This window comes from Pseudonaja textilis, chromosome 2 (genome assembly GCF_049901715.1).
Source record: "Pseudonaja textilis isolate UNSWEBS1 chromosome 2, rPseTex1.2, whole genome shotgun sequence".
NCBI lineage: Eukaryota > Metazoa > Chordata > Lepidosauria > Squamata > Elapidae > Pseudonaja > Pseudonaja textilis.
This window is the reverse complement of record NC_141991.1, coordinates 31,846,946-31,872,998: the sequence shown is the minus strand read 5'-3', so window position 1 is coordinate 31,872,998 and position 26,053 is coordinate 31,846,946. Positions and strand designations below refer to the sequence as shown.

Below are 26,053 nucleotides of genomic sequence, written 5' to 3'. Positions count from 1 at the left end.
CCCGTTGACAATGTAGTTTTCTTCCTGTCTTCTAAAAAAGAGCTCAGTTGAAGTTCTTTGCAAAAAGAGCCTTGCGTGTTCCAAACGGGGCTCCTCTGAACCTTCCTGGGCTGTTGGCAGTTAAGAAAATATCGCTTATTTAAAAATAAATTATATCGATTTAAATAGAGACAGGAGAGCCGGGTATAATCACAAAAAGTCGAAAACTATATCGGTGCGGAAATGAAAATTTTCTCCCAGTGACGTCACGAAAGCGAGTTGGGGGGGTTTCGTTGAAATCCTTAAGCCGGGGTGACCGGAGCTTTGCGTGACCATGGTAACGAGAATTGGCGTCACGTGGGCAGTGGATTGCTAGGGGAGGGAGCGCCGGCTTGTTTTGCTACGTGGAAGCTGGACGACCGCGCCTGCGCGGGTAACGCGCCTGTACTCCGGGCGCGTGCTATATCCGGGTTGGAAGTTCCGTCATGGCCGATGAGGGGCAGCGGGTCGAGCATTACAGCTCTGGATACCGCTGAGAGAGAAGCAGAGAAGGTGGAGGCGGAGGGATCGAGCAGGGGAAAATGAGTTGGTTCAACGCTTCGCAGCTCTCGACCTTCGCCAAGCAGGCTCTGTCGCAGGCGCAGAAGTCCATCGACCGAGTGCTGGATATCCAAGGCGAGGAGGAAGAAGAGGGCGAGGGGGGTACTGCCGGAGCTGCCCTGTCCCGTGTAGGAGAGGCAGGTAAGGTGACCACGGGTGGGAGGAGGGGAGCGGGAGTGGTTTTACCTCTTCCCGTCCCTTCCTCGAGGGAGCGCACAGCACGTAAACATCGGCAAACCCTTCGCTTCACGCACCGCCCATATGATACCTTCTTGCACGCCTCTCCTTTGGTGGCAACCCTGTATTTTGTTTGTTTCTTCAGTGGTATCAACATGATGAGGTCACCCCTCGCCCACGCTTGCTTCTTGAAAAAGGTCTTTGAATAAATAATGATGATGATGATAATAATAATAATTATTATTATTTGGATTAAAGGTAAATAAGTTTTTTGCAGAAAAATACGGTTACAATAACATCGGTTCTATGATTGGATTCTGCATGTTGAACATCTGCACATTTCTATGTATGGTCTTGGACTAGGTTAGATCTTAGATGGGGATTGGAAAAATTCATATACATATATACACACACACACATACATGTGTGTGTGTGTATGCAACCCTGGCACTGTCCTCATTGATACCACAATTCTGTAAATATGTATATACATACATATACATTCTCTCTCTCCCTCTCTCTCAATATGTACCAAAATATGTACCCATTGAAATGAATGGCTTCCATTTTCAGGTAGTTGGAAATTAGGTTACATTTCAAATTTTCCTTATATGTGTCCTGATATTTCTAAGTTGCCCACTTCGGTTCCTTTTAGACACTTAATCTTTATTTACATGAAATCCTGTCATGCTGGAATTAGAGGGATAGGGGGGATAACAGTTCAGAAACTTTTAAAAATATTACATTTCGTGCTTGCTAACTGATAACAATTGTGTGTTTCATATGTTTTCTTTTGGTGATTCCATATTTTCCCAATATCCCTTAGTTATATAATATAAGCATTGTTATTCGGTTCTATATATGACTTTCCTAGTCTACAGAAGATCACACTGATACACTGAATAATTGCAGTTTAAAAATTATACTATGGTCTTGTAACTACACTATAATTACAGTATCCTGGAGGAGTGTTGAACTTGTTTTTCTCAACTGTAGTTTGCCATGGCAAAGTTAATAAGTTACAGAATATTGTCATATTGAAATAGTGGGAGGAAAAAGTAAACCAATTTAACAACTATACTTGTAGCACAGTGAACTAATTACTCATAAATAAAATGGTTTCTGTTTTTCCTCATTTGTTGAATTAGAATGCAGTTCATATGAGTAAATGCATTAAATAAGTTAAAGAATGTCTTTTCACAAGAGAAAACCAAAACATGAATTATGTTTGATAACTCTTTTCTAAGAACATTAGTTTATTTGAATTATGCTGTAAGTCTTGATAGTTTTACATATACTTGGATTTCTCCCAAATCTATAAATTCTGTTTGATTTAATTGCATAAGAAATAATTATGTAACCTTATAATATTGCCATTCCTAGCCTATGTAAGGAATATAATATAACATCATCTTGAGGAAAAGCTTTTGATCCAGATTTTGTGTGACATAGTGCTTTCTGAAGCTTTGAATAATCTGATATATAGTCTACCTGAACCTTAATTCAAAATATGTAATATATTTAAGAAAAAAGTAAACAATCTATAATGTAGTTGCATAATGATCTTTAGTATTTCAGTGTATGTGTGAAGAAGAGTTTGAAAAGTGTTAACAATGCAAAGAATATAAATGTAACTTATAAACATTAGTGTAAGAATTTATTAAATAATATCCCGGATAACATATTTCTTCAACTGATATATCATTAAAAATTTCTTATCTAATATGGATATTGTTTCTTACATACATATGTTACATCTGATTCTGTTGGTTAAATGAACATTTTGACCCTCTCATATAACTGTCCAATATAAATTTTCTGCAATTTTCCTTATTAATAGACTGTGTCAGTCTTTTACATACATTGTTCCTGTAATTCTTAAAATTACCAATAACTGCCAAATATATGTGTGAGACACTATTCTGTAGCTATGCTTCCTGAGATAGCTTTTTTGAAGTCCTTGTGTGATCAGTACAAAACTTCCTAAGCACTGATAGAATAGCATTATGATAGAGAGTCTACTGACTACCTTCTATCGGAGTTCAATTGAGAGTATATTATCCTACTGTCTCTGTGTATGGTTCTCGAGCTGCACAGTGGCAGAGAAAAAGGCAATTCAGAGGGTGATTAAGATGGCCCAAAACATCATTGGCTGCTCACTCCCCTCTTTGGAAGAACGGTATAGGAATAGATGTAAGAGGAAGATATTTAATATATTGAATGACTCCTCTCATCCGGGACATCAGTTCTTTGAACTATTACCATCGAGAAGGAGATTCAGGGTATTAAGAACAAGGATGACTAGATTTAAGAACAGTTTTTATCCAAGTGCAGTTTTGAGTTTGAATGCAGGGTCATAAGATTTTGTGAAATTTAATGGCTGAGAGTAATGGGGTATTTACATTTTTAAATTGTATAGAGATTATTGTATGGTCTGTTGTGTTTAATTTTATTTTTCTTTCAATAGTGTTGTCCAGTTTTACTTGTGGAAGAGCACCTCATTTCGTTGCACCCGCTTGCGAGTGTAATGACAAATAAAATTCTTATGTCTTATGTCTTAAAGAACAGCTATTTCTGTAGCAATGGTTCAATGGACAATAGACTTACTGAGATAATTTTTTGTCAAGCATTTATATTACAACATTCCAAGAAAGATAATATTAGAGATGTTTAATTTGTTTTAGTATTAATTAACTAAAGATATAAATAAATATTAAAAACACTACAGAAAATGGAGAGTCATTTTAAAGCAATATAAATACATAAAATATAAATAGCATAACTCAGTATTGATTAAGCAGAAATATGAGAAAGAGCATGAGCACTGTCTGATTTGTCAGGGAGTTTAAAAATCTGAGAATAGCAGTGAATATTTGTTAACTACATTTTATAACATATGGACCTAAGAATTAGGGTTTACTATTAAGGAAACAAACTTTGGATCCCATTTCTACTATGATTAAGAGAAGGAGTTTACCATTTTCAACTTCAGTTTTTATTTGATCATGTTTACTGCTATGTCTAAGATACAAACTTCAGCTGATTTTAATTCGTTTTGATTTAAAAGACTCTTCATCTAGAGATTTAATTTCAGTGAACTGTATTTAACCAATTCCAAATTATTTAGATTCTTACATAATCCTTGAAATGCAGTCAGTTAAAAATAGAAGCAGAAGATTCTAATTTTTAAATGAAGAGAACTTTAGAAAACAAAACATAATTTATTATTATGCCTGGACCTACTGTAGCTAATAACTACAACTTTCCCCCCACCTTTTGTATTGGTCTGTGATAAATAAAGGTATTTTTGAGGAATTATGACTAGTGCCCCTTAGAAGAACAGAAAGGCAGAAACCTTGTGGGCATATGATCATTGCTGTAGTAGTAAATACTATATATGAAATATGACTACTATATAATATAACTGATCTGGATTGTTACATAATTCTTAATATACTTTATGTGTTCAATTGTTTACCTTTGATTTCTCTTTTTTCTCATTTGTAACAGGAAAAAGTTCTCTAACAAGTGGAAGATGGGATACTTCTACTTGGGGGACCAATACAAATGTAGAAACCCAAAGTCAGCCAATATCATCTCCTGCAGCCATTACCAAACCAGTTCAGAGAACTGTGGTAGATGAATCAGAATCTTTCTTTAGTGCCTTTCTCCCACCAACTGGTGTCCAGAGCATACAGCAAAGCCCAGTGGTATCTAAGCCACCTGCCAAATCGCAGCATCCCAAAGAAGAAATCAAAAGCACACTGCAGGAACCCTTGCATATTGACCTGCCAGAAACAGAAACAAAAGACTTTTCTGTGGAATTGAAGAGCTTTAACGATGATCAGGAAAACTTAGTGGAAAACGATTCAGAACAATTCAATCTCATCATCAGCTATGATGGAAACACTGGTCAAGAAGCATCTTCTCAGAACGTCACGGTAGCAGAATCCACTTCTGTTGTGAAGTCAGATTCAAGGAGTGATAGTTCTGGGCATGAGAATGATATCTCTCCACAAGCTGTGCCAGCAGACACAAAAAGTTTGGACACTAAAGAGCGAAAAAGCGAAGACAGGCAAAGCAATACCCCTTCACCTCCAATTAGCACTTTCTCCTCAGGGACATCTACAACTAGTGATATTGAAGTTTTGGACCATGAAAGTGTTATAAGTGAGAGCTCAGCTAGTTCAAGGCAAGAAGGAGCTGATTCAAAAGCCAGTCTCCATTTGATGCAAACCTCCTTTCAGCTTCTGACAGCATCTGGTTGTACAGAATACAATCGCCTCGAAGACTTTAATAAATTGACAGAGAGTTGCTGTTCCTCTGATGCTTTTGAAAGAATAGACTCCTTTAGTGTACAGTCTTTAGACAGTCGTAGCATAAGTGAAATAAACTCAGATGATGAATTATCAGGTCGGGGGGGTGTTTCAGCTTCCATCGCTGTCAACTCTCCGACTCCAAAAAGTGATGAGGCTGAACCTACAAAAAGTATGTCTGGTGAAATCCTAACTGAAAATCTTGTCGTTCCCATGGAAGAAATGGAAATGGAAGAGAGTGGGCGAAGTGCAACCCCTGTTAATTCTGAACAGCCTGATGTCTTGGCCCTTCCAGTACAGACTGATGAAGAACAAAGTCAGAAGGAAGGGAAAGTGGTACTTCAGCTCTCAAATGAAAAATTGTCTACTGTACAATGTGAAAAACAAGAGCTTTGCAAGGTAATGTTTATTTTCTTAAGGTGGGTTATATCATGTGTCTCTTGTGGAAAGTGGTGTGGCATTCTTCTGCTCAGACCTGTTTTGACATGGTTTCTGTTTTATCTGCTTTTTATTTTTATCACAACTGGTTGCCATTGTTAATTGGATCCTCTACCCTTATTAAGTGAAGGTTTACCATTGTTAAGCGTGATGTCATATAATCACCATTTGTGGTATCCTGTTGCTCTTCCCATTAACTTTGTTTGTTCGAAGCCAGGAGTGAAGGTTGCAAATGGCGATCACATCACTGTAGAACTCTGCAACATTTTATTTGGAAATCAATCACCAAGTGCCCCGATTACAATCATGTGACACTGTGATTATTGTAAATAGGAGGCTTGGTCATAAATAGCACTTGTTCAGCACCATTGTAGATACAAATGGTTGCTGAGTGAATGGTTGTTAAGCAAGGACTATCTGCAGAATGAATATTATGAAATAACTTCTGTGTCTCCTATTCATATGTGCATTCAATTCTGTGCACGAAATCATAGGTGTATTTGCTTTGGATTTGTTGAGATATATTTGATAAAATCCAAGCCAAATTTTATATCCTAGAAAATGGTTCCATTAAAGTAGTCATAATTTTACAGTGGAGAGAATAACTTCTTCAATAAAGTATTTATGCCACATCTTTTATTCAAGAACCTGCATTTTATATTGAATATGGAATAAATTATTGTGTCAAAAAAGTGGTAGGTTTCCAGTTTCCAGAGGGCTTTAGAGCAGAATGAGGCTTGAATTGGAGTCTCTAGACTTTAGCAAAAGTAGATCATTGCATAGTTCTATGTATATTGATCAGTTGTTTGTTCTGAATAAAAAAGTAATATTCTTTGGAAAGTTACCATAGGTTAACTCTTAAATTTCTTTGTGGCATTAAAGGAAGCTTTTGAGAAGACTTCTAGGTTTTGCTTTTACATTAAAACCCCCAAATACTTCATTTTTTAACAACTATATCACTTTTATCTATAATCTACAGATTATTGATTCACTGACGGAAAAACTAGAGGTGAGGGAAGCACGTCTATTAAGCGTTAGTAAAGAGAAGGCACACTTAGAAGAAACCTGTGATAACCTTAAAGAGTAAGTTTCCTATTCAGAACATGTTAAAACATTGTGATCACTTTGTTTGGTAAATGGATTTTGATGCATTTTGCAAAAGTGACTGGTTGAAATTTAATTCATTATAACTGCTCATTTAAAATGTTGAACACAATTTAAATGAATTAAATGAATAATACAGAATTTATTGGAATCTATCTTAAGAAGAAGGATAAGTAGATACATAGGGCAATACCAACATAACCACAATTGCTCTCTGATACTACTTATATGAACTTTGTCAAGGAATTTAATAAGGGCTTGGCCCAATCATCATTAAAGAACTGTGTGAGTTGCTGAGTTTGCTTTCTTCAGTGGATGATACTCAGTTGACTTTGTTACTTGTTTTAGTACCTTCAACTTGAGAACAAAAAATACATTTTGTGAGCTATTGTTTTATATATGTATTTTAGAAAGATTTCAAATATATGTCAGTACACAATATTTATTTTATGTTTAGTGAAATCATCAAAATGAAAGAAGAAAATAGTAGTATTTCATCTCTTAAGGAAGAATTTGCTCAACGAATAGCAGATGCAGAAAAAAAAGTTCAGCTAGCATGCAAAGAAAGAGATACAGCTAAAAAGGTAATTGTCCTTTGTTTATGAGTGAGATGTGTTAATCTCTGATCCATATCATAAAAGTTATTTTGGAAGCCACCATAAATGATGCGAAATAACTATAAGGCTGGAGAAATGTGATGTTTGGTGGAAAAAATATGTGTGCAGTACTAGTTGATGAGACCTCACTGGAAGTATTCTGATATAATTATGGAAATATTTCTAGTTTTAGTATAATTTAAAATATTTCATACACCTCAAAAGAAAATAAGAGGTCATTTAAGTTATCAAATCTAATGATTTGCTAAATTCAGAAATAGAGATGAACGTGTTGTTAGTTGGTTCCATTATTGAACTGTTTTCTTTATTTGGAATATTTTCCTAAACGTAGGCAAATTTCTTCCTATAATTACTTTATGTCCTACCTTTAGGTTGATGCAGAATAGGCTTAAATTTCTTTATTTTTTCAAGTACTTAAAGGTAGTATTGTCTGTTTTCCTTTTTTCTCAAGGCTCAGTATACTTTGTTCCTTCTGTCACTCTTCCTAGGATTTCATTTCTGGTCCTTTTTTATGAATTTGTTCTAGTTTGTCTGAACTTATTTAACAATTAATCAATGGAACAACTTGCCTCCAGAAGTTGTGAATGTTCCAACACTGCAAGTTTCTAAAAAGATGTTGGATAACCATTTGTCTGACGTGGTGGTAGGGTTTCCTGCTTAAACAGGGGGTTGGACTAGAAGACCTCCAATGTCCCTTCCAACTATTCTGTTGTATTCTGTTCTATTCTATTTTTTATTTGGGTTATAACAATAACTGTACTTTGAGTTTATACATACCCAATACAATAAAACTCTCTTTATGACCTTGTAATCCTTCAATTTGGGATATTGGATGGAGCTGAGTGTTTATTGGCCAGATGCCACATGGAGTTCACATAGGTATTTTCTCTTTGTGCCCTAGGGGAGATACATCTGCCACTACCTAGGATTGAACTTTCAACTGTCTGAGTGGGAGGCGATGTCTTCTCCACTAGGCTACCACACCACTCAATACAATACAATATAAAAACTATACAATTGTATTATGAACAATATAAGAAATATGTCAAAATATGCCAGGTAGCATTAACAATCTATACAATAATCCCCCTCCCTGCGGATGGGATCAAAGACAATATCTAAGATTCCAAAGGCACACCAAAAAACCCAGCTCTAAATAGCTTTTTGAAAACTCAGGAATAACTGTTCTAGCAAGGGAGGACATTTACCAAGGAGGCCTACTTCATGGGCCCTCAGATGACACTTTCTTTTTTCAAGTCATGTTTAATATATGCAAATAATATGAATGTATTTATTTTAGGAAATAAAGGTTCTCAAAGAAGATCTATCAACTAGATTGAACAGCAATGAAACAGCAGAATTACTAAAGGAGAAAGATGAACAAATTAAAGGATTACTGGAAGAAGGTGAGTATGAAGTATTTTAAAATGGACCTTAGTTAAAGCAAATTGTAATATTACTTGTAATAAATGTTTCAACCACTTGGATAGTTTTAGTGGTGCCTCAGAATGTAAAAAGTTATACTTCTCTATTAGATATGCATAGCATTAATTAATTAGATCCAATATTTCTTTTCAGGAGAAAAACTTTCAAAACAGCAGTTACAAAATTCTAACATTATTAAGAAATTAAGAGCCAAGGAGAAAGAAAGAGAAATTACCAATACAAAGCAGAATAAGAAAATTAAGGAATTAGAAGAAGAATTGCAACATCTGAAACAGGTTGGATTAATTTTTAGGCCGCACTCATTCTTCTGGGCTGATTATTTTATTTTTGTAAATTTATCTCCTAAGGCTGAAGGCAGCTTCCAAAAAGAAATGTACTGAAATGCAATATTGTTGATTTCGGAGCTATTATGGTACAGCTTCAGTTTCCTTGTACAGATGTTTATGTCTCAAGCAGTTTGAAACGCAACATTTTTCTTTTTCATGAAAATGTCTAAATTTAAATGGGGTTAAATAAATTGATAAATCAGTACATGCTTAACTGACTAGAAACAGTCTGATTTGTTTTTACTTTTTTCTGACAAACAAAATAAGTAATAAATCTTCGAAAATACATGCACATTTTAATTTGCTTTAAAAAAAAATTAAACATGAAGACATGAAAGCACATCACTTGCAACAAAGCTATCTTCTGCTTTTGTCATGCTCACAATATTTTATACAATAATTAAATACCTGGCTGTTTTGTTTTTTCACTGCTTACTTTCCTAAGCTTTTGCATTCTGACAAAAAAAAAAGTGTTCTGAAAGACATTTCATGCATAAAGTAACTTAAATTATTTTATAAATTAAAAACTATATACATTAGATGCTTATAGCTTTTCTTTATTGCAGATATTGGATGGCAAGGAAGAAATTGAAAAACAGCATAGAGAGAATATCAAGCAGCTAAATAGCATTGTTGAATGCCAGGTGAAGGATCTTACCCGACTTCAAGTAGATCTTGAAGATCTTGAAGAAAAAAACAGAAGTGCACAAGCAGCTCTTGATAATGCATACAAGTAAGTTTGTTATCAAATAATGAATCTGGGCCAGGAATGTTTTCCCTTTGTTGCACTTCACTATTGCTATGTGCAATATGTGTGCTATTTCATTTTAAAATGTCAATATTGTTATAATATGTACAGAATAACCCTTGAGTAACAAGGATACGCACATGGAAACGTTTATGATAATAGTTATGAATAATTATCCAGCCACACACACATACACTAAATTGACTTAAAGTTTACTTTAAGAAATAGCACAGTCCAATAAAAGGTCCAGGTCATATACGTTTAACAGTCCAAAGAATATCCAATTACAAAGTCTTCTTACCCGTTGCCTTTGTCATATTTTGATATAAGCACAGCATAAATACAACAGAGAACCTTAGATAGCAACAGAATGTCAGAGAGACAGAATGTCAGAGAGAATGTCAGAGAGAGCAAGCTATGATCTTTAGCTCCCTCTTATGGTAATTTGCAATATAATCAATCAGAATATAGTATAAATCAATACAGTGATTTTTGTCTTAAAGCTACAAACATACATTGTTGGTTTATATATTGCCAACCCAACTAATTGGTGGACAGATTCCTAACATTCTCCCCTTTGGGTAGGTCAATATATAATACATTACATCTTTAAACCATAATTCTCACAACACTCTTTATGCTTAATTGCACCTTGAGCTTTCGTGAAATGATCTGCAATATTATGTTCAGTCATGCAGTATTCTAACTGAATTAATTAATTTTGAACACACTGTCTAACATTCAAATATCTCAAATCATTATGTTTAGACCTTGTTTTAACAGCTAAATTAGTAGCCATACTAATTATAGATTGATTGTCTTCATAAACAATAAACGGATCACGTACAGAGGTGGTATTCAGGTTCTGACCAGTTCTGGAGAACCCGTAATGGAAATTTTGAGTAGTTCGGAGAACTGGTAAATCCTACCTCTGACTGGAGATTTTATGGTATCCTTCCCCTGCCATGCCCACAGAACCGGTAGTAAAAAAAATTAAATCCTACCATTGATCACATACAGTAATTCCAATATCCTTCAACAATTGTTTATATTTTATCAATTCTCTACACATTAATGATAAACATGAGAATTCCGCTTCCATAGTGGATAAGCTAGTATGTTGTTGCCTAATAGACGTCCATCCTATTAAAGCATTACCCAACATTACCACTATACCTGATGTTGAGTTACGAGTCATTATATCTGTAGCAAAACTTGCATCAGCATATACAGTTAACACTAATTCATCACTTGGTTCTAAATATAATGAATAATGGATTCTGTGTTTTAAAAAACTAATTATTCGCTTAGCTGCTTGCCAATGTCTTTCTTTTGGTTCAGTGTTATACCTAGCCAATTGGTTTACACTGTAAGATATATCTGGTCTAGACCAATTACTCAGATATGATAGACCACCAATTAAGGATTGATATATTTCCTTATCAAACATAGGACTTAATATCACTATGTGTAAATTCCTCACTCATTGGTGTCTTAGCAGATTTACAATGCTCCAGGTTATAGTGTTTTAATAATTGGCTAATCTTCTTGGCTTGTGAAATTTTAAAACCTTTATTCATTTTCACTATATCAAGATCCAAATAATGCTTAATTTCCCCTAAATTTCTAATCCTGAACTTTTTCTGTAATCTATAAACAATATCATTTACTTCAGTTTTAGTTATAATTGCTATGTCATCCGTAAATAACAGTAATAGAGAAATTAGGCCATTTTTTTCTCTTCGGAACAAACAAGGATCAGCTATACCAGCTTCAAAACCTATTGAAACTAATTCCTTTACAATACATTTATTCCATTCATAACTGGATTGCTTTAGACCATAAAGACTTTTCTTTAATTTCCAATAGTCAGTTTTTCTATCATCCTTTAAACCTAATGGCTTTTTCATATAGATGGTATGTTGTAAAGGTGCATGTAGATATGCAGTTTCAACATCTATATGGTTTATTTTACATTTATTCTTAGCTGCCCAAACTAATGCTGCTCTCAATGTATTTGCTCTCAGACTAGGTGCAAACACTTCATCATAGTCCTTATCTGACTGAGCAAATCCTTGAGCAACTAATCTTGCTTTATGAGTAATAGTCCCATCCACACCAGTCTTTATCTTATACACCCAATTGCAACCTATTGCATGCTCACCTAGTGGTAACTTTACATCCTCATACACCTCTAGGTCCTTTAACGATTTTAACTCCCTATTCATAGCTTCCTGCCAAGCTACCTGGTCATTTGTAGGACACATTTTTATTTCATTGAAGTTAGAAGGTTCTGTATTAACCTGACATACAATGCTTGCTTGAAATCTTTCAGGAGGACATCTCTCCCTAGTTGACCTCCTACGCAACTCAGTACATGTTCCTCCATTGAGGATTCCTCCACTATCTTATCATCAATATTATTATCATTAGGATTATCGGTAAACAATGGAGTCTCAACAACAACACTATCCTGTACCTTATCATATTCCTGTTCAAGCTTTCTCCAGCCAACATGCTCCAGAAATGTAGCATTTGCACTGCAATATTAGTAGTACCTGGCTCTCAAAATCTAAATGATCTATGCTTAGCTTCATAACTTACAAAATATAATTCTTTGTCATATTAACAAACCTCTCTTTACTTTTAGTTATACACTGCGATGCTCCACTGTCAACTACCCATATATCATGGTTTACAGTTGTAGTTGTACTTGACATGGCTAAACTAATATCTTTATAAGCTCTCTGTATATTAATAGCATTCTGTTTCAGACCCTTTTTACAGTATCTGGCTATATGACCTTTATCCCCACAAGAAAAACATTTCCTAACAATATAGACAGTTGAAGACAGTTTTTCTTCCTGTGGTTGTCTTTCAGTTGATTTCTATCTTGCCTTCTTCTTGATTCTTCTAACAGTCTTCCAGTTATGCCAGTCAGTGTAAGTTCATCTCTGTTTAAAACTTCCAATGAAGACACATAATCATCATAAGTTTCATCCAAAGAAGAAAGAATGATGTAAACTTGATGCAACTCTGAGAAAATCAGCTCCTTTTTCTTGTTAGCTCTTGTAAAGTCCTTTTCATAAACTCCAAATGAGCTAACATATTGCCACTTTTTATAAGATGGGCTCTAAACAGTTTACGTGTAAGGTGTATGTGTGCATCCACACTATCGCAAACATAAATCCTCTTCAAAATGTCCCGACACCTAGCAGCAGATTCTTCACCACGAATATGGACTAACTGCTGATCACTCAGTGTCAGTCCAATTATACTAAGAGCCTTTTCATTATCCCAGTTAAAGTCAGCTATTTTCTTTTTATCGTCATCATTCAATGGGTCCCAAGCTGTTACATCTGGTGGACTATTAACTACAGTCCATAATCCATCTTTACGCAGAAGTAGGCTGCACTTCATAGACGAGGAAACATAGTTTGTTCCATCCAGCCGGATTATCTGGGATATACTGGTTGACTGTTCTTGTGCCATTGGTAGTTTAACAATACACTGCAATCAGCTGTCTGAATATGAAACTGTATATTCACACTGATTCTCAATATCTCTCTGGGCCCATAACCAATGTTATGATATGTACAGAATAGCCCTTGAGTAACAAGGATATGCACATGGAAATGTTTATGAGAATAGTTATGAATAATTATCCAGCCACACACACGTACACTAAATTGAGTTAAAGTTTACTTTAAGAAATAGCACAGTCCAATAAAAGTTCCAGGTCATATACGTTTAACAGTCCAAAGAATATCCAATTACAAAGTCTTCTTACCCGTTGCCTTTGTTATTTACAGTAAACAAAGATATCAAAATATAAGCACAGCATAAATACAACAGAGAACTTTAGATGGCAACAGAATGTCAGAGAGAGCGAATGTCAGGAGAGCAAGCTATGATCTCTTAACTCCCTCTTATGGTAATTTGCAATATAATCAATCGGAATATAGTATAAATCAATACAGTGATTTTGTCTTAAAGCTACAAACATACATTGTTGGTTTATATATTGCCAACCCAACTAATTGGTGGACAGATTCCTAACAAATATGGTAGGAGTAAGAGAAGACTTTGCTCTCACAGACGGTACATCCAGCATTTTGTATTGATTCTGATCTACCGGTCTTCAAAAAGGACCTTGAAAAGCTGTCTCCTCCCCCATAACCTTCCCTCTCCCATAACCTCCCCACATAACCTCCCCTCCTCCCCACATAACCTCCCCAGGATGATAGGTGCCCATTTTAAGCCGTAGTTTTTAACTGTCTGCAGTCAATATACTCTATATTTAAGGAATTTTGAGGTATTTCAGTGTTTTACTCTTCTGTTAACTATAACAGAGGCATGGGATAGCCATATAAATTGAAATAATATATAGTACATTAATGAAATACCAGATTTTATCAATTGTTAAGTTATAAGCTTCGATGTGTTTGGCACGATTTTCCTCATTTCTTCTTCCTATATTCCCCAAAGCCATTTTGATTGTTTAATTATTGCTCTTGGTTGCTCTTTTATATTTTGTATTTATATAATCTCTTTTATGTTATTTTGGACGTTTCCTGGTTTATTGAAGGCTGAGTTAGGTAACATTATAAATCTGTCTAAACTAAAATGAACCTCTCTCAGATATTACTTCTAATCGTAGTCCACATTTGGAGGATACCAAGATACAAATATTCAGATAATAATCCATGGGGACATTTTTTTCCCCAGAGAACTTGCAGATCTTCATAAAACTAATGCTGTAAAAGATTGTGAAGCACAAGAAGCAGCATTAAATCACGAAATTAAAGTTAAGGAGGAGCTGGGTTTAATTATGGAAAAGGCCCAGGAGGAGGCTCATCAACAACAAGAAGCTTTAGCAATTCAGGTAAGTGTTCAATTAAACGCTGAATAAGTCTTGCAGGTGATATTATAATACTGTATTTTGCAATGTATTTTGCAGCGCTTAGATTTAACATTGGAGAATGCATCTCAAAATGTCTTGTGTCAGAGAGCTACTTAGATGTCATCAGGCTGTCAGGGTTCCAAAGTAATTGACCCAGAGGAAGCAAAACTCCAAAGCTGTAGATTCCTCAAAGAATAGCTTTATTGGATATATCATATTGGCACAAATCTAGTGAAAACCGACTCTGAAAGTTCCAGCGGTTTTCGCCTAATTAAAAGCTTTTCCTCAAAACCCAAACAGTAACATGGTCCAATCAAGGCGCTGTCTAGTTGCCTAGTAACATCAGTCCTTCCTCTGGCCAGGTGTGAGAATGTCCTTGGTTCCCAAGAGAACGTATTTTATTTTGGCTACAAAACCCCAGCTATCTCCCCCCTCCCTATCCCTCAGCTCCAGTATAGCAGAACTGAAACGTCAAGATGGCTTCGGTCTGGTCAGCTTCAGGGTTGACACAGGCCATGTTTAAGTCCTGGGTATGTATACACATACAACTGCTCACCATCAATAACTTGCGTTTCTTCCCAAAACAGTATTGAATTTTATACATTTCTTTATCTATTGTTTTCTTTAGCATTACTTCTCTCAACTTTGCCAGGCATAATATTATTTCTACTTATATGTCCGACGTTTGTAAATTTCTGCTTTTTGATCATTTCCTCAAGGAAGCAGTGATCTTTGTTTTGATCCAGAAATGATTGGATGGTCCTTCTTACAATCCATGGTATTTTGGTTGCTATTTCCAAATGGATACTTTGAAGATTTTACTTGCTCTTTCTCCGAATCTAACTTTTGCAATCATACTATGGTATCATTGCTTTTACTATTCTGATATTTGTTATTAAATTGGTGTTATCCTTAATGGTCTTGTTTTAAGTTTTTCTAAACATAGTTATAGTTATGAATAGATGAATTATTAAATTATGTTGGATCAGAAACAGAGGTGGTATATAGCAGGTTCTGACCAGTTCCAGAGAACCGGTAACGGAAATTTTGAGTAGTTCAGAGAACCAGCAAATCCCACCTCTGACTGGAGATTTTACAGTATCCTTCCTCTGCCATGGCCACCAAGCCACATCCACAGAACTGATGATAAAAATTTTTAAATCCCACTACTGGTCAGAAATCACTAAGTTGAAGAAACATTTTGAGTAAAACATACACGAAAGTTGATATATCTAATGGATTACTACCTTTGAATGTTGAAGGATATATTTTTATTTATTAAAATTTCTATGCTGCCCATCTCACTGTTGCAGCAACACTAGTCTGTTGTGCCATTCAATTAAAGCATTGTTCTTGTACCTCAAATTGTTTGCTGGTGATCCACACTATGGCTAGAAAAATGTTAATTTGTTAAGCAGAATAATTGTTCCAAACATGATTTCCCTAAATCCAGCAACTTGAATATATTGTATGATACTAGCAGACTAAAATGTGCTAGATTTGCATCTTTAGTGTGTGGTCCATTGTATCTTTATTTCTATTGTACAGGTAACAGACTTGAGAATTGCATTGCAACGTGCAGAACAACAAGCAGCTAGAAAGGAGGATTATTTACGCCAGGAAATTAGTGATCTTCAGCAGGTACCATAGCAGTTTCTTTTGAATTTATATAATATCTTTACTTTTTCCATAATGTTATAAAAAGCTACACTGACACTTCTGATTTTCTTTCAGTGAGCAGAAGTAGAAATAGAAGACAGAAAGGGAGAAAATAATAGATTCTTTAGTAGTGCTAGAACGATATACTTGTTATTTCGTTCTACATACAACAACTAGACTGGGCAAAAGATGGAATAAAAATCAATGGTGCCTTTTTAAATCACTTAAGATTTGCAGAGGATGTTCTTTTCTCATAAGACCCAGAAGAGCTATAAAGACACATGCAAGAACTGCACAAAGCAGGAGAACCGTTTGGCTTAAAAATAAACTTGAAAAAGAGCTAGGTTACATTTAATAAACACACCAAAGAATGAACTATTTTTTAGATATGGAGAAGAACTAGACATAGTAGACCACTACATATATCTAGTCCAATGGATTTCAGTGGAAGGTGATACAATAAAGGAAATTGAAAGGCATGTTAAATGGGGCTGGCAGGCATTCGGCAAGCTAAGCATAATTTTCAAGAACAACCTCTCCGTATGCCTGAAGAGAAAAGTTTTTGATCAGTGTGTGCTACCTGCTCTAACATATGCTGGTGAAAATGGACACTAACCCCACAATCGATAAAAAAGCTAGAAATGGCACAAAGAACCAAGGAAAGATACCTACTCAGCATTACAAGACAAGATAGAAAGACCTCCACATGGATTAGAGAACAAACAAAAGTATACAATATCATCAAGAGAGTAAAAGAATTGGAATGGAAAAGGGCTGGTCACATAGCAAGAAGAACTGATGGCAGGTGCACCAAGGCAGTCATAGAATGGTCCCACTTTATTTATTTGTTTTGATTTGTCAATCACTTACAAGATAATAGGTATAAGAATAAACATGAGTATGAATACAGGAAATAGGTACGAATAAATGGGGACAATAGGATGGTAGGCATGATTGTGCGCTTATGCTCACTTGATAAAAAGCATTTACAAAAGAGATCTAAAACAAGATGGATTGACAACATCAGCAAGTATTCTAGGTCCATTTGGCAAAAGAAAGCTCAGGACTGTATCTGTCAGAAACATGTGGAAGAGGCCTCCATCCTGCAGTGGATAGACAATGGCTAGAATGATGACGACACCATGTAGTCCAAATATTTTAAAACTGTTTTTTTAAAAAAACATTTCAAACATGAAATAACTCTTTCAACTTTATTGGGAGCATTCTTAGCCTGGAGTGCCCTTATTTGGAGCTCAAACCACTTTTATTAAGATCAGAACAATCCAGACAAGATCAACATGACCAGTTTCCCTATTAAAAGTTACTCTAAGCTCAGAGTAGGCTGTTCCAGTTCAAAATGCTATGCACACTTCTCTTAGGTACTTGAATTCAGCTTAGCATTCATGTATGAAATATTAGCGTAATTCAGTAGCAGAATTTATCCTCCTGAGCAAAGCTATTTGTGTTAGAAAGAACAGTGTACTGCATGTAAACACTAATTATCATTCTTTGGGTTGTGTTTCCTGTAAGGAATTTGACCGCATAGAATGGCTCTGGCAAAAAATCATGTTATTCATGGTTTTCTTGAACACAAGTGATACTTATACCACTTAAAATTTCAGAGACTTCAAGAAGCTGAGACTCGCAACCAAGAACTCAGTCAAAGTGTTACATCTGCAACTAGGCCTTTGCTCCGGCAGATAGAAAACTTGCAAGCTACTCTGGGAGCACAGACCTTGTCATGGGAAAAACTAGAGAAAAATCTTTCTGAGAGGCTTGGTAAGGAAAAAAAAAAGTCACTGTCTTAGACTAAATGTATCAGAAAGCTTTTATGCAGAGCACTTTAGTTCAGGGGTCCCCAACCACCAGTCCCCGGACCGGTACCGGTCCGTGGATCATTTTGTACCGGGCCGCATGCTTGGGTGCCGCCATCTTGTTTTGACAGCGCTTGAGAAAGTGCTTCTGGGTGAGCTTGTCGGTCGTCGGTTGGAAAGCGGCGTTTGGGTGCTGAAGGAATCCTCGCGCCTTAGTTTCGTCAAAGAGGGAGGGGGGCGGCTTCGAACGAAGAGCCGTCCCGATGGCAGTGGAGTCTCGCGTTACTCAGGAGAAGATTAAGAAAGAGCCCGAAAGCCCATCGACCGTGAGAAGGTACAAAGGAGGAGTTGAAGGTGGCGGGGAGAAGTGGGGGCTGGCTGGCTGGCTGGTCACTTGGATCGCCTTGCCTTAGTCGTGCGTCCTGATGCCGGTACCGGTTCGTGGATCGTACCAGTCCGTGGTACAAAAAAGGTTGGGGACCACTGCTTTAGTTGATTGTGGATATGCACGTATTCCTTAACAAATTAAATATGTGTCTGATTCTGGAATTTCTACTAGGAGCATTAGACTGGCTGTGATATTAACTAATTTCATGTACAGAAAATCTTACAGAGCTACCAAAATTGGTTCTCTGGTTATAGTCATGTTAATAGAATGAATGAACCTCATGTTTCATTTTGGCCTTAAATCTCATATATCAAATCTGTTTTTCCAAGATTAAAAAATAGCTTGGCTTTATTTGCAAGCTAGTGCTGAATTTGTATCTGTTGTCAGTCTAATGTGGAAACAGTTCTTCCATCCCTCACCCTACTTAATATGCTGCCCTCCAAGCAGCTATAGTTTTTTATTTCGTTTTTCATCTCATCCGATATTTTTTTTATTCTTTTCAATCCCCAATAGTTCTTAGTAGCAGAAAGGCTCTTATTTATCATTTGTTTAAAAATAACTCAGTAAAATTAGAAAACAGTTGTTCAGTGAGAGAGAATGGAGATGGGGTGGGAAGTTATGGCAAGTAAATTTTCTTTTGTTCACAACGTTGTTTCATTTTCCATTCCCACTCTTACAGTGGGAAAGCAGCCTATACAAATATGGAGACCCCACTTTAAATGTCATTCCATTTTCTTGCCTGTGCAGCATATCCAAAGGCCAAACTGTACGAGCATAGAAATTGAATATATCTTGTCTTTCCTCTTAAAAATAATAAATATATGGTGAGGTAGCTATTGAGTATAGAAGGCAAATGCAGGAAAAGGTGAAGGAGAAGTTCGTCTTTGTCATCTGATGCTTACATCCTGAAGAAATTTCTCTGCATATCTGCCATTGTCCTAGTGGCAGATTTTTTTCTCATGAAAGTAGAGTTTTGGGGGTTGGGGAGAAGGGAATTGACACACAGAGAAGAATTAAGCTCTCCTCACAGGCTAAGCCCATGTCTGGGCAACAATTTTCAAAATAACTTGTCAGATGTAATGTATTGGATTGACTAGTTTGACTGATGGCTTTTGGGGCTTCCCCGACAACATTTTTCATCAAAAGTTGTGCTTTTTAAAATCCCTGATTGTAAACTCATAAAAATTCATAGTGCACCATATTTTTATTCTTGCCACTAGGTGAATCTCAAGCTGCCTTAGCAGCACAGACTGAAAGAGAACGTGCTGCTACAGAAGAGCTTCTTTCCAACAAAATCCAACTTTCTTCCACTGAATCACAAAATAGTCTCCTGAGGCAAGAAAACTGTCGCCTTCAAGCTCAACTCGAAGCAGAAAAATCCAGACTAAAGAAACTGGAAAATGAAAACAATCGGTAAAATTTTATAATCTCTCAATTTCTGTAAAAAATGCATGCAGATGGTTCAATGAATGAAGTTGGGATGTGATGGAGGTGTAATTTTAATTTTTTTTAGAAACAACTCTGTAATGCTAATGCATATGATGAATTAGGATCTTAACCACTGATACATTTGTGAATACAACATGCACCACATCAACCAAATCCATCCAGATCCATCTGTAATGTTGATGAACACAGATAGTGATAATATCACATAGCCAAACTAATCGAGTGTATATTTTGTAGCCATTTTATATTTGTGTAAATTATAGGTTTAATTATTTGGTAAACAGTTGCACATTAATGTCAGTTCAGGATATGTGTAATACCTTTTTTTCTGTAATTTCCTTTTAACAAAGGCATGAAGTTGAGCTAGAAAATCTTAAAGAAGAATATGTAAAAATTGTTGAAGAGGCAAAGAAAGAAAAGGTTTGTTTAACTAACAATTCTTTGTATAATGTTGCTTCGCCAGGAAAAAGAATCAATCAATAAATATTATTTTGCTTTCTTCAGATGTTGTTATCTACTCAGTTAGAAATGGAAAAAATGAAAGTTGAACAAGAAAAAAAGAAAACAATATTTGTCCAAGAATCTGCAAGAGAAAAGGTACTTGATCTTGTCTGTCCAATAATTCTGGATGTGAAAAACCCAAATGTTAGAAGATGGGAGATATTTTCAATTTTAGTACCTTAGTTTTGGTTTATGTCTTGAAAGTATAATCTTTTCCAGTTCACATCAATATAGGTTTTGCATTATATATTATATGCTTGGGATAACACAGGATCTTCCCAATGCACGGCCTGCTATTTCCAGATTCACTGGGTTTCCCTTACTGATTTTGTTTTTCTCTTGGTTGTATTAAGAAATCTTCTCTTATTCTGTTGGAATATTAACTTGGACATAATTTGAGATGTTTATTTCATTGCATAAAATAAATTACAGCACTGACACAAAAGGCAATGATTTCAGTGAAGTATCAGGGGCTAATAGAAAATGGAATATTCATTCTGCTGCCTGAGCATTTTCCAGTGAACAGCAGGTTCTACATATAATTTAAAATGAAAGGGATAAAACTAGAGCCCTGTTTGCAAAATGGTTAGAATGCACTATTGCAGACTAAACTCTGTATAGCCTGAAGTTCGATCCTAACAGGGCTCAAAGTTGACTCAGCCCTCCATTCTTCCGACGTCAGTAAAATGAGAACCCAGATTCTTGTGAGCAATAGGTTGACACTGTAAACTGCATTATGAAGTGGTATGCAAGTGCTGTTGCTATTAAACTATTTGAAAGTAGGACAATTCTACTTTGTAAGAGAAGAAATTGAATTTCCTGTGTCTTTGCACTATTGCAATCTATTATCTCTCAAAAATGCTATTTTGTATGGTTTTCTTTTTTTCTTCTTCTTCTTCTCCCAGGAGCGTAAATTATACATTTCACCAACAATGGAAACTGTGTCCAGCACTCCAAGTCTCTCACGTTCAAGCTCCATAAGTGGAGTTGATATGGCAGGACTCCAAACATCCTTCATATGTCAGGTATTGCTCTTTATACATTACAACCTTTTTTTTTTCTTTTGCTGTTTGTGCATGTTTCTGGGACATTGTGTTCAAAGCATTGTATTAGCATTTTTGTTGAATCCACTAAAATCTGCTGTGCTCAGATGAGGGCATATTTTCAAATAGTTTTATCACTAAATGTGAATTTAGGATTGGTAAAGGCTGAAGAGCAAAATATGGGGCATAAATAAAATGAGATTTTTGTCTTAATCCACTTTTGGTGAATTCAGATTAAAGTTTATATATCATGTGTAAGATTAGATAATAAAACTTATTTTGCAGTGCACTTTCCAGAACATTAATAACAGTAATAATTTTGCTACTATTATTTCCAAAGCATCTTTTAATCTCTTAAAAGTTACATTCCATAATCTCTTTCCAAACAATTAAATCCTTACAAGAAATGAAAAAATACATTAGACGGTAAAAATAGTGACCAGCTAGAGGTCATTTAATGCCTGTCATGGCTATGCAGGGATTTCTGTCTGCTTGGTCTATCCACGTTGCTGTACTGTGACATTTTATTAGCTTTCTTTTCAGAGCTAAAAAAAAATGGACATCATTATGGTACAAAATTATAAATAATTTGGCTCCAGTATAACTTGTATTTGTTCAGTATTTAATTTCATGGTTATATCACATTGCAGGATGACCCGTATGACCATTCCTTTGGTTCAGTGTCTGCAAGTGGGACCAATCTGTATGACGTAATGAGAATGGGAGCAGGTTCAAGTATTATAGAAAATCTTCAGTCTCAATTAAAATTACGGGATGGAGAGATTTCTCATCTCCAGGTAAACAGAGATTCACATATCAATGCTTTAGATAATGTGTAATCAAGACTAATAACATGCCAGTTGGAGTAATTAATGTAGGTTCAACTGTAGTTGGATTAATATAGTAGGACGATCGTGTGTTTTAGATTGTTTCTGTTACAAGCCAAAAATAAGAAAAAAGTAATTGAAATAACAATTACTCCTAATAATTATTTTGCAAAGTAACATAGCTGAGAGGGACCTCTAGGGAGGAAGAATGATTGCATAGAAGACTTTTCTAAATGTTAATTTCATGAACTGCCCCTCCTTAAGTCAAATCACGAGGTTTTTTGTGTGTGCTAGTAAAGTATTTTCATTTACTCATTTTATTTTATTCTGTGTATGTCAGTGTAGAAAATATAGAACCATGCAGTCTTTCCCAAGTTCTCAATGACTATTCAGAGTTCTATTATAAATGTTTATTGAATTGGTTTTAAGATCTGTTCTTTATTTGTATTAGACTCTTATTTTGCATACAGTACTATTAAAATAAAACCTAGGTGTGCACTAGAAATACTTAAAAAGCAAATTAAATTAAAAATTTAGTGAATGGGTTTTGAAATTTTATTGTCAAATATTATTTTAGTTGGAAATTGGAAACCTTGAAAGAACTCGATCAGTAATGGCTGAAGAGCTGGTGAAATTAACAAATCAAAATGACGACCTAGAAGAAAAAATTAAGGAGATCCCCAAATTACGTGCACAATTAAGGGTAGGTTTCTATCAATTTAATTCAGAATAAACTTAAAGGAGACTATCGCTAATGTAAAACCATGTAGTGAGCAATAGCAACAGCCTTTTTGGAAACTACTACTATTATTTTTTACAATAAAATAATAAGTGGATAATAACAGATGTTGTTTTGACTGCATAAAAAGGTTTATGTCTTATATTAAACAAAAAATTAATGACAGAAAAAAGTAAGAATCTTTGTGGGGAACAATTTTATAATTATTGGGAAATATTGTTCCAGGATTTGGATCAGAGGTACAATACCATTCTGCAAATGTATGGAGAGAAAGCAGAAGAAGCAGAAGAATTGAGATTGGACCTTGAGGATGTAAAAAATATGTACAAGACTCAGATTGATGAACTTCTGAAGCAAAGGCATAGCTAATTATCGTTCAGGTTTTTATCTGAAAACAATGTTGCATTAAACTGTTGAGCTGTTTCTGTAAATGTAGTTAATTTGTAAAAAAATGTACTATAAAGTGATTATAACGTTGAGTTGATGAAATCACAGGAATCATTGTGCTTTTATGATGACCGGCTGTCAGCCATTAAATTATTTGTTAATATTTAAAATCGTTTATCTCCAGCTTACTCTCTTGTCTCTCATAGTATACATATTTTCTTGTACAGTAATAACTTTAATTGTGAAAACATGATTGAAACTCTCACACTGATGGTGTTGTACTTTGTCCTTACGTAAAAGGGATACTGCTGGCAATTGGGATTCTCTTATCTCTACAATGCTTGTATTGATTCCAGATCTGCCAGAGAGGTTGGGAATCTCTGGAAAAAATAATAACAAAAATTGGAAAAGAAGAAAGCAAGGAAAACTTATATTCTGCAAAATATATTATTATGGCATTGAGTTTCAAAAATGTATCTGAAAATTTGCACTGATATAAATTTACTTCTTCATAATTCTCTATTACTATCTAAAGGGATATTTAAAGGAAAATATTGTGGGTACTTTAACTATTAATAGCAATGACTTGATTTGCTATAGGCAATAAAAGAGGTGGGATGTCTTTATACTCTTGGTATCCTGCTCATGTGATTTACTATACTGCCTCTTTAAAGCAAGCAACACAGAGCAACTTACATTTTAAAAGCAACCAGATACCCTCGACTTGATAAAATTTGTTATATTTTTAAATGTTTCACTGTGTTTCAGCATAATATAGAGAAACAGATAACCTAACATTTATTAGTTTAAAGAATTGTGAAAGGCAATGCAGGGATATATTTCTAAGAAAGTTCACACTCAAATAGTTCTTTTTGTGTCATGGCCTAATTCAGTGTGTGTCAATCCACTAATATTTTAAAAGTGAGTAAATGAGATGCAATGGTTTGAAAACTACTCTTTAAGAAAATATTTGTCAGAATATAAACGAGTAACAGTATTGTACTTGAAATTGTCTTTCTAGCTCTTTAAATGAAGCAGAAGAATCACCAATATCAGACTCTAATATTCATACGGTTTTCAAAATATTACTGTTGTTATCTTATTGTGGTTCATTGTTTTTATGTGGTTATAAGGAACTTTTTCAGAAAATTAATTTTATCCTACTGAGATATTTGACTTGATAAATCTTTTAAGGTTTTTAAAATATATTCCTAAAAGGTGAAAAATTATTTGATATGTTTACCAAAATTTTACCTGCTGGCAAACAGATAAAGGTCACTCTCTGAAAATATGGAAAGGTAACTTACTTTTTAGCTGGTTAACAGAGAATTATCTTATGTTAGTTAAGATTTGTTTTCCCTGGGTTAACTCTCCACAAAGGTTGCGCTTAGCTTAAAGTAGAAACTTGGTGACTAACTTACATGATTCATATTCGGAAGAAACATATAATAATAACCTCCTGCAACTGAATTGTCTCTGAATAGTTGGAAGAAAGTGTTGTATTTTGGACCCTTGCTATACTGAGGAAAATAAAATTTTATATTATATGCAAAAAGCTGTAGCACAGACATTGAGGATTCTCCATCTGTTAGTTGCTATATTTAGGGCTTTTAAATTTAGGAATTATTTAGTTAAGGAATTGCCCATTTATATTTTGAAATGTTTTATTTTCAGGAAGTAAACTATTCAAGAAAACGTGAAATGTTTATATTTTATAGTATGCATACATTTTCCTGGATATATTGAACTGCAGTACACCTAATAAGAAAATATATTGACATCCCCCCCCCCAAAAAAAACCCCTGTGTTAGCAATTCAGTAATTCTGAAATAAAAATGATCAATTGTTGTTGACAGTGTAATTTTCCTTTATAATATGTGACTAATCACCAAGATAGTATATTAATAAATACAAAGTAACATGAATATTGGATCTAATTCAATCTATGACTTTTTATAAAAAGATATGCATCTTATTTAATTTTAAATTACTTCTATATTTTATTTGAATTACATTAATTTAGAGTAAATATTCTTCACTTTTGAGAAGAGGAATACAGTCTATTATTGGGACATCTCTGTTTGCCTTAAGAATAAAATCCTTAAAAGGTTTTTAATCCAATCCTTGAGTAATTTGTCCTTTTAGATAATCACATGTGACCTATTTATAACCATTAGTTAAACTTAGACCCAAAATACAGGCAATCAGCAGTGTAATTTTGGCAGTTTGACATCCTATTTCCTTTACATTTCTTCAATTTACTAATTTCAGTCAAGAAATTTCATGCCTATGAAATTTAAACTACCTTTACGTTTTAAAATTATTAAAAATTTTAAAATATGTTTCAGACTGTTTTATCTTTTATTCTGAAAAAAGTTTGATCACTTTTAATGTGTTCTTCCCCTATAAATATGTTCGTTTTTGCATGTCTGTAGAAACATGATTGTTTTGATATGTGAATATGTTCATTTTATATTCTGAAAAATGGTTATCTTCATAATGTTAACATAAAAAGTGATTGCAAGAAACAAGCATTCATAACATTACAAATACTGTTACTTTTATTATTTTTCTACTGTAGCAATAGTTACA

The 26,053-nt window shown here is 34.7% G+C and overlaps 1 protein-coding gene across 1 annotated transcript; it reads left to right on the top strand.

Annotated features, from left to right (window-relative positions):
• Nucleotides 1–423: 423 nt before the first annotated feature.
• Nucleotides 424–25,803, top strand: TMF1 (TATA element modulatory factor 1). The gene is made up of 17 exons (XM_026722181.2): nucleotides 424–720; nucleotides 4,267–5,471; nucleotides 6,490–6,593; nucleotides 7,072–7,198; nucleotides 8,532–8,637; nucleotides 8,810–8,952; nucleotides 9,570–9,736; nucleotides 14,480–14,636; nucleotides 16,203–16,295; nucleotides 17,936–18,092; nucleotides 19,736–19,928; nucleotides 20,315–20,384; nucleotides 20,469–20,561; nucleotides 21,371–21,490; nucleotides 22,159–22,305; nucleotides 22,913–23,038; nucleotides 23,300–25,803. Exons 1-17 carry the CDS (start codon nucleotides 561–563, stop codon nucleotides 23,441–23,443), a joined length of 3,312 nt encoding a protein of 1,103 aa, XP_026577966.1. The 5' UTR covers nucleotides 424–560; the 3' UTR covers nucleotides 23,444–25,803.
• Nucleotides 25,804–26,053: the final 250 nt, after the last annotated feature.

Coding starts and splice junctions, on each gene's coding strand:
- TMF1 (XM_026722181.2), top strand. CDS start 561: ATGAGTTGGTTCAACGCTTCGCAGCTCTCGACCTTCGCCAAGCAGGCT. Junction 19,929..20,314: donor CTGGAAAATGAAAACAATCG/GTAAAATTTTAT, acceptor CTTTTAACAAAG/GCATGAAGTTGAGCTAGAAA. Junction 23,039..23,299: donor AATTACGTGCACAATTAAGG/GTAGGTTTCTAT, acceptor ATATTGTTCCAG/GATTTGGATCAGAGGTACAA.